General features: G+C 40.6%; 1 protein-coding gene across 1 annotated transcript in view; it reads left to right on the forward strand.

Moving 5' to 3' along the window:
- Window positions 1-5,812, forward strand: part of MYO5B (myosin VB) — a 140,843-nt gene extending 135,031 nt beyond the window's left edge. Inside the window, exons 36-40 of the mRNA XM_086771518.1 lie at window positions 1,004-1,154; window positions 2,327-2,612; window positions 3,671-3,845; window positions 4,795-4,875; window positions 5,617-5,812. Coding sequence (XP_086627644.1) covers window positions 1,004-1,154; window positions 2,327-2,612; window positions 3,671-3,845; window positions 4,795-4,875; window positions 5,617-5,769 — 846 coding nt within the window. The 3' untranslated portion in view covers window positions 5,770-5,812. The remainder of the gene's footprint in view (window positions 1-1,003; window positions 1,155-2,326; window positions 2,613-3,670; window positions 3,846-4,794; window positions 4,876-5,616) is intronic.
- The last annotated feature ends 4,010 nt before the right edge of the window (window positions 5,813-9,822 follow it).

The following is a 9,822-nucleotide window of genomic DNA, read 5'->3' on the forward strand; positions in this document are numbered from 1 at the left end:
CATGATTTACTGTGTTATATGAACCGGCTATTTGCAAATTGGTGTGTGAAAACAGAGGGGAAAAAAATCATTCTGAGCAGTTTCCAAAATACTGTTATTGTTAGTTTGAAATCTAATCTAATTTTAAGAAAAGAGGTTTAAAAGAAAATCCCAAACTAAAAGCAATCTTGCTGTGCAAGGAGCACGATGCTTTTTCATTAGTCAGGAAAAATGAGAAATTCTGAAGTCAACTGAAGTTGTGCATGTCATATCTTTGCATTTTGGTGTTCAGCAAACAACAAAAAAAAAAGTTGCATAGTTCTCATGTTGCCACCGAATTGATCAGACTATATGAACAGGAAATTTAAGTGTCTGTGTTAATTACAAAATTAAGTGAGATCACTTTTGCTTCTGCCAGCACAACTGGCATTGGTGTCTGAGCCCAGAACTCAGGGCTGCAGCATCGGTCTGCAGGATCAGAGATCAGCTGCTGCTTCAGCAAAAGGCAGGGAATAAATTCTGTTACTTGGACCGATTTCTGATCTTCAGATCAGTTTAAAATGTTGCCAAAAAAAAAAAAGGCAAGTATATGGTTATCATAATTTTTTTTCATTTTCTGATACCTTAATCTCAAAATGCTTCGTTTCCCATAAATAACTGCAACTCACAAGCATAAACAAATGATTAAAAAAAGTTTATTAGGGACTGAAATGTCATTTTCTAGTTCCTGTACATTGCAATTAATACAAATGTTGCTCCTTGCTAAAGCTAAAATGAGAAAACTTATTGCTTAATGATGCTTTTCTTCAAAAAGCAGCCCTCTAGTAATAATATATGAACAAAAGTCTGAGGAAATCAGAGGTGATTTATGAGTCTTGATCTTTTCTATAATAGAGTAAAAATGCATTTTGGTGACATGCGGATATATTGTACTCAGAGGGATTTTTTTTTTAACACAGTGATTTTACTGGACTATAAATAGGTGGAATAATGAAACCAGGTGTTTTAATCTCCTCCTCTTCAGGGTTTCATGACACAAAACACCCCGAAGCAGAACGAGCACTGTCTGAAGAACTTTGACCTGACTGAGTACCGCCAGGTGCTGAGCCACCTCTCCATCCAGATCTACCAGCAGCTCATTAAGATCGCAGAGGGCATACTCCAACCCATGATTGGTACGTTCACAGCACCTTAGCTTTTAGGAGGGGTTTTTTGATTTGCCTTTTTTTTTTTTTTTTTTTTTTTTTTTTTTTTGCTGCTGTAATTATGTCTTCTGAGTGTTTTTCAGACCTTTGTATGGTGCTAGGGTGACTTCTCTGCAAAGTAGAGAGGCATATGTTACCAAAAAAGTCTTGGTTTGGAGCAGATCCTTGTGTCAGCAGTGACCTGGAGTTAGGGAGGCGGGCTTGGATGAGTTTTTATTTTCCCCCATGATAGAAACTAATGGGGATGAGGCTTTTTTCCCCGCACGATAGGAAATCCCTCCTGCCTTTCTTTTGGGGAGGTAGCAACAGAAGTGAGGTGGTGGGGCTGTAGCAACAGCGTTCCACTCCAGACCAGGTTCATGGTTACGCTTTTTAAGGGTCGAAATGTGCGTTATGAGGGAGGGGAGAACTGGGAAGCGGAAAAAGAGACTAATAAATACCTTATTTTGCAAGAGTAGGTCAGTATAAGAAGAGTTACGTCCTCAGCTAAATCTGTCCTCGTTGTAAGCTAATTGAGGGGCTGCTCCCAGTGCTTTATATTTTCTGACTGCTGGTCTTTTCCTTGAGCTCCCAGCCTGGACTTCTCTGTATCTGAGACTCTTTCCCTTTACCCTCCGAGTGTCACTGCATAAATTCTGGCTGTATCCGATGGCACCACCTCCTGCCATCGCTGCATGCACCTCCTGCTCCTTGCAGAAAGTTGTCCTGTTCCTCTATCAGTTAGTCAGGCTGTAACAATTTATTACTTTTAATTTATCTTCATTTCTCCAAATGCTTTCAGCCAATTAATCACTTTTAACTGCAGAATTTAAAGCTCTGTGGTGCGTGTAGAGGGAGAATTGATTACAGCTCAAAGGACAGGTGTTCCCAGTTTCTGCAGCATGGTGATTTCTCTGTAGTAGCACTGAGTGGGGGAAACAGTGTGATCTTACAGATATCCTGTGTGCTTCAACTATTTCATATTATCACAATAAACTAGCAGTTCATGGATCTGTCCTCCTTTCAGACTGGCCAGCATCCATCGTACTGCGTGCTTTAGACACTGCTGCGTGTTTATGACTGCCCATGAAGGAACGTTTCTTACCTTCAGTGACTAACAGGTGGATGCAGGATTTTCAGCTCATTTTTTCACCCTTTTTCAGTTTCTGCAGTGCTGGAAAATGAGAGTATCCAGGGGCTTTCTGGCGTCAAACCAATGGGCTACAGGAATCGCTCCTCCAGCATGGCTGACGGTGACAGCTCCTACAACTTGGACGCAATCATTCGCCAGCTGAACACGTTCCACGGCATCATGTGTGACCAGGGTCTGGACCCAGAGATCGTGCAGCAGGTCTTCAAGCAGCTCTTCTACATGATCAACGCTGTCGCCCTGAACAACCTCCTGCTGAGGAAGGATGTCTGCTCATGGAGCACAGGCATGCAGCTGAGGTGGGACACGGGCTTGGGGTGGGATGTACCTGCTTAACGAGTTTCTGTTAATTTTATAAGGTGGTGGAAAATAGAAAAATAAAATGTAGTGGTGTAAGTAAGGGGAGAAACCGTTTGGATTCAGCAGTGGCAGTTAAAGCTAACGCCTGTTGAGTTATGTCTTTGCAAGGCAGTTTGCTGTGCTGCTTGTGAATTAAATGCATGTTACAGTGATTATCTCTGGGAGGGGGCTTTCCCCAGCCTGCATAGCCCAAAGACTACACCAGGTGATGCAGGATGGATTACATACTGAGAAGGAGAAGTCTCCGTGGTTCCCTCTCATTCACTGGTTTTAACATAACAAGTGTTGCAGGCTTCAATTCTGCAGGTGATTCTTAAAGACAAACCCCTGTTGCTGTGTGAGCCTCTCGTGAGCTGCAGGCAAGTGGCAGCAGGGACGTCTGTTGGGCTGAGATCAGGGGCCTACATGCCCCATCACTGTCTTAGCATAGTGTCGTAACAAGGATTGAAATTTGAAAGGACAGCTAGCACAAACCTGCCAGAAAGGGGTCATGAATATTTATCAGCCCTGGCATAAGTCTATCGACTTACTTTTCAGTGTAAATGATTTAAACCTTCTTTTTTCTACCCTTTCTCCTTCCCATGGTGGATACCCTTGAGCCTGGGAGTGTGTGCACGGGCAAAGGCGTTTTTTGTGTAGATATTTTCAAAGGTACTTGGGTACCTTGCAGGATTTTGTTTGCATTTAAAAGTTTAATTTTAATTGACTTTTGAAACTTGAACTTATCTGAATGCTGTAGGAAAGCACATTCCTTGGGCTGTTCAGCCGTTACGTGGCTCATTTATTTCTAAGGTACATAGAGTGTAAGTTTTGCTTTGAGTTGTTGAGTATTAAGCTTTGGTCTGGGTGTCTCTTGCCAAGCGTATCATAAATATGCATCCCAAAAAGCCACATATACCAGCATTGCAACATACCTTGAGTCTCACAGAGGATTTTTGAGATGCTATATCTTATCTCTCGGCTCTCAGCTCATGTCTTATCTTGGCTTCTTACCCAGGTTTAACATAAGCCAGCTGGAGGAGTGGCTGCGTGGGAAGAATCTGCAGCAGAGTGGAGCGGCACAAACTTTGGAGCCCTTGATTCAGGCGGCACAGCTTCTGCAGCTGAAAAAGAAAACCTCGGAAGATGCTGAGGCCATCTGCTCTTTGTGCACATCGCTCACGACGCAGCAGGTAGGGAGCAGGGCAGAGGTTGACACCAGAGGGTACTGATAGTTAAAGGAGTGGGAGAGGGTGGTCCCTCAGTGGCAGCTCTTCACTGCCCAGACTCAGCGTGCCATTTGCACGCTGGGGACAACTTGTCCTTTTCAGGACTTAACGTTAGGTACCGACCCCTGACAGAGATGGTCACCACAGTGGCTCCTCCTCTTACCATCAGTGCCACTGATGGCGTTGGAGCTCCAGAAACCTGCAAAGATGAAACCCAGCCCTGAGGAGTTCATGGTATAAGTCAGACACTTGGGATTTTAAACCCACCTGTTGTCTTTTTGACAAGGTCTAACCAGATAGGTCTGCAGGATGCCCACCAAGGATTTGTATTTGGGGCAGGAGGTTGAGAACTGCTCACCTAGGCTGGCTGGATCTGACCTTAAACTTTGAGACTATTCCAGGAAAAGATAGAAATTCACAGTCTTTGATACCAGATTGTCTGGCCTTAATTTGATGATGATGTAGGAAGGGAGAAGTGAGAGGTATGAGCTGATCTCTAGTGGTTCTTGGAGATCCTTTCTCCTGTATCTTCATCTCCTTGTCTTGAATGTGTGTTCTTGAGAGAAGCCAAGGGGTGATAGGAGCAGGAGTGAGGGAGCATCAGGAGAAGTGTTGTAGAGGTGACATCAGAAGTACTGGGAGGTGGTCACCTGTGTCACCATCTACCAACTAAGTGGAGTCCCTGTATAGATCTATTCTTCAAGTCTGTTCCCAATTTACAAATGTTGCTATAAGAAGAGACCTTACAGCAGACAAAGGAACACCCAGTTGACACTTGTGCTACTTCTGCTTCTCAGCAGCATCATGGGAGACTTGCTGTGGCCAAATCAAGACAAAATTGTTAGTGGTGCTTTGTATTCTGGAAAAGTTTGGCTTCTCGTGACTGTCTATAATCCTGTTTTGTTTTCAACAGATTGTAAAGATACTTAATCTCTACACTCCTGTGAATGAGTTTGAAGAACGTGTGACAGTAGCTTTCATACGAGACATACAGGTAAATTAGGGGCTGTAAAGTGGAGGAGACAGTGCTAATGACATCTGTGTTAAATCAGCACTAACTCAGGCACTTTGTAATAGACGTACTGCTGCACGTTGTCCTAAATTTATTGCTGTGCGTGTGTGCATGCTTACCTGGAACATGCAGCTGCAGGGATAACCAGGGTGTTAATCACAAAGAGCAGTAAGCACCAAAGTTGCCAGCTCAGCTGATCCAACACTCTTCAGTAGCAAGGCAACTCACAAGCAAGGTTGCGGGAGTCAGCGAAACATCGGTGAAATGGAGTTACTTTTGAGATACAAGGCAGAAATTAGCCACTAAAGAAAAAGTAAATAGACGAAAACCAAACTTCTTTTAATACTCGCAAGGAGGAGATGGGAAATGGAAACAGAAGCATGTTCAGCTGCTAGAATTTGTCTCTGTCACTGAGTGGCTGAATCAAAAGTGGTCTGCTGGTATCATGCAGTGCTGCTTTTGCTATGCAAGGGGGGCATGTTGTTTCCACGTCCTTGCTTCGTGGTCATGTAGAAAACATTCTTCTGAAACCGTATTTCCTAAACTTCCTCTAAATATTTGCTCAGAGAAAGGCTGCTGCAATAGAGAACAAAATAGTTCTCACTGTTTTTTTGCAATATCTCTAAAGTTGTGTACGTTCTCAAACCTTTGATGTTAAACGTGACAAATGCAAAGAAAAGGCAACAACTGATACTAAATGTTTTCTTCTCCCGTACCTCATAGACGCACTTGCAAGAGCGAAATGACCCTCCGCAGCTGCTGTTAGACTTCAAGCACATGTTCCCAGTTTTGTTCCCGTTCAACCCATCCTCCATAACCATGGACTCAATTCATCTCCCGGCTTCTCTCAACTTGGAATTTCTCAATAAAGTCTGAAGAAAGTATAATTAACCCCACCTCTCCTACCCAGAGACCGCCAGCAAAGAAAAATCACAGAAGGAATTTAAGGAGCTCTTTAAATATGGACCAAACAGGTTTATGGAAGAACCAGTACACAGTACTAAATGGATGCTAAACTGTACAGTAAAAAAGAGACTGATCTGTATGTGATTTTTTTTTTCTTAATTTGCAGCTCAGAAATAAGGATACTTGAAATGTATTTTTTTTTTCTCTGCTTGATTTTATGTTGACTTAATTCAAAGCCCATAATCATCTCCAAAAGCCACTAACAAAAAAGAACGGTGAGTGTGAGACGGCTTACTCTGATGTTCATAGGTGTCTGTGAAGAAATGACCATTAAATCAAAAACAAAATCCGAGACACTTATGCTGCCTTGAAGGACCTGTAATTTGTCTAATAGCTAGGTGGTTTTGTATGTATTGATAACGGGGCCTGCAATTCTGCCTCTTATTCTTGCTGGTAGCTGTATCACAATAGTGAGCTGAGAAGGTAAACTGCAGAAGGTGCAAGTAGGTATTTATCGTGCCGGTTAAGGGGTTTGGATGCTGCTTCTTTCCACCGATGTGGACTTTGTCACAAATTCTGGGTTTGAGAAATGCTGTTGCTCCTCCTAACTACATCCGGTGCATCTGCTTTGTGGGAATTCACATGAATTAGCAGTTTGGACTTTCTCCTGTTAACAAATTAAACAGTGGGCCTGAATGCTTTGTCTACAACAACCTGAAACAAATAATTGCAATCAACTCAAATTCTGTTAGGGTTTTCTTTTACCTACCTTGTAAATTAAAACAACCAACCCTCTGACCTCACCAGGATGCTGAAAGGTGCCAGCTACTCACAAAAGCAGTCGTCGATTTTTCTCAGTACTTCCCACCACGTGTTGAATTTTGTTAGTGCAGAGCCACGTGCCTTGCTGAGAAGGGGAAAAGGTGATGATTAAGAGCTTTAAAAAAAACTGGCTACTTTTAGTTGGTGAAAATGGTATCCCAACCGCAAATTTATTATCAGGTACCCTGTCTGCTCAGAGGATTAAAACAGAATGTGAAGTCTGTTAAAGATACACTGAATCCCACCATGCTGCAGTCACCAGTTTAGAGGAGGAGTGTTTTGGTTTAAGCATTGTGTATGTAATCTATGTGTATACAAATGGTAGTAGTCCTGTATGTGCTATATGTGTATATTACTATCCCAAAAGCACATTTATAAAGGAAAAGTTGCGTGCTGTGAAGAATTACATTGGTCTATGCCGGTGGGTAAATACCTTGTTTCAAATGGACTGTGGTTTAGTACGGCTATTATTATATTATATGTATTATTATATTATCTAATATTATTATATTAGCCGTGAAGGACAGACTTAAGGCCATTCCCTAGGGAGAAGTTATCTTTCCCTGTAACCATCACCCAGCTAATTACAGAAGAAAATTTATTGCTTGTCTGGTACCAGCACTACCTCCAAACTACAGCCCTTGAGCGTTTGCATCTATTGTGTGTACTTAGTAGTGCCTTCATCTCCCCTTCATGTACATTAAGCATAACACCACCATTTTGCTATCTGTGCCCAGCAAGCCCATGCTCTTCTGCCACTTGCTCATCTGCAATATTTTTATTTATTGTACCTACCTCTCTTCACGTTTTGCAAATGAATGTTTTCTGCAATGCTCTGAATTTAATGTTTTTAATTTCATCTTATCCTGTTTTTCCACGCTAAACATCACAGTTTAGGGAAAAAAAAAAAAATCAAAGCAGAATTCAGTCCTTCTGTGAGGCCATTTCAACATAGAGCGATTTCTCAGAATTCCTGTTAGGCTAGCGGTTTCCTTTCAGGCTCTTCAGGTCTCTACCTCCCTCTGATGTAAATTACTCAGAGTTACGACTCCCAACAGATTGATTAAACCAAGGCTTACATTCAGACTAAATGACAGGTTGCTGCAGAACCCTCTTCTGCAACAATTTTGTTGCTGAGCACAATTACGAAACGCGGTTAATGGTCTTCTAGGGGATAATGGTCTTTCACTGGCATTTTCAGGATCATAATTTATATGTACAACAGAGACTTTCTTAAAAACTCTTGATATGTATAGATAGGAACTGGTTTTTAAGGTCTTGATCTGTGATAATGTAGCTTCTCCATTAAAATCCATCTGGAAGAGAACTCTGTATGAAAGATCTTTAATATATTATCTTTTCTGTTAGCATTTTTTAAAACTTGTTGGTTTTAAATGTTAAATTGCTGTGCTCAAGCATGCCTTTCTTTCCTCAGATTGGCACTCCTTTATTTAAAGAGCAAATTTAACACAAAGCGTGGCTTTGAGAAAACTGGCTGTTCTTCAGGTCTGTCTTTACTTTTAAATATTGATTATTAAGTTGAGCATTTTCCCACTGTGTGCCTTTAGCCGTTACTAAGGTAACTGACTTCTCAGCTGCTGTTTCTCCGAAACAAGCGTTATAATGTGGGAATATTTTTATTGTTCTGTCATAAAAAGCTGTCTGCTTATAGAAATCTCACTCTGAGCAGGTCTGCAAAAACACTTGGAAGTTCTTAGAAAAAAACAATACTAGCCCATACTGATTTTTGCATATATAATATATCTCAGAAAAGCACTATTGGGGAATCAAAAACAACCCCAAAAATGAAACCTCCAAAAAACCAAATCACACAAACCACCACTACAAAAACAACACTTCAAGTGCAGGTTCAGGCATGTGCTGTCTGAGCTACGAGAAGCATCCAGGACAACGTACATGCTTCAGTTCCACCAGAAACTTGCTTCTGATTTTTTTTTTTAATTCTTTTTCCTTTTATTGTCATTTTTCAGCTGAGGTTGCTTATCTCATGGTTGGTAAAGCTGTAGCAGCTGACTGTGGAAAAGAACATTAGACCTCAAGCCTGAATTTATGCAATCCTAGACCATACATTTTTTGCTCATGCATTTTTTGCTCATGCAACTTCGTTGTATGAGTGAATCAACAAAATGCGGGCATGTTTCAGAGTTTAGCCTTTCCTGATACTGCAGCTTAAACACTGAAATCACAGTACTACCTAAAGTCTTTGCAGGATATGACCCTCTGTTTGTGTGATTTGCAAAAGGTACAAGTGACAAAGATGCACTTGAAACAACAAGTCGTTTTCCTCCATTTTCTGTAGAAAAGGAACAAAAGTGCAAAATTATTCTTTCAGACCGTAACTGAAAAATTAGCATTTTGTCATTGCTTATAAATGTGATAACCTAATTAAAATTAATTGCATGAACTGCCATGAAGCTTTTTCCTCCAACTGTGTTGATTCACATATAATACAGTCATAAATTGATTTTTTTTTTTTTCTGAAAGAAGTTCTAGCAAAGTAAATGTTAAAACAATCCAGAGGACATACTCTCTAATGAATATACCTTTTACTTCCAAATGTCAATGCCAGTAGACAAAGACTTTAAAGTTAAGTTGAAATAAAAAAACAAACAAACAAACAAAAAAAACCAAACAAAAAATGTGCTACTACAGTGCAATGTCTGTTTTGTTTGTTTATTTGGGGATTTTGGTGAGGCTCGTGAAGTCTCATTACCTTAACAAGCAGAAGGCTTAGCTGCTGTCAAAGAAGTTGAATGATATGCTGGAGTGAATGCTGTAGATGAAATACTACTGCTTATAAAATATTTTTCCATTTTGAACAAATCTGTAAACTGCACCTTTGTTTATAAGAAAATGCTTGTAATAGTCACTGTATTACTTATCTGGGGATAAAAAATTTGTGAAATAAACACTTTTGAAGAAATTATGACTTTGACTCAAAAATGGGAATGTAAAACATATTTCTATGTATGGGAAACATTTCTATTTTAAAATTACAAAGTACTTTACAAACACAAATGAACACTCTGAAAGCTTTTACTTAAGGCTTTGAAAGGTTTAGGAGTTGTAAAGTAATTTCAGAGGTGCTTAAATATCGTGAGATAATTAGAAACCAGTTGAGCATGGAATCTTTTGGCCTTGAAGGCCATTGTGAATGAAGGGAGAAAAGGGGATGCTGTG

The sequence above is a fragment of the Chlamydotis macqueenii genome, chromosome Z (genome assembly GCF_036417535.1).
Source record: "Chlamydotis macqueenii isolate bChlMac1 chromosome Z, bChlMac1.mat, whole genome shotgun sequence".
NCBI classification, from domain to species: domain Eukaryota; kingdom Metazoa; phylum Chordata; class Aves; order Otidiformes; family Otididae; genus Chlamydotis; species Chlamydotis macqueenii.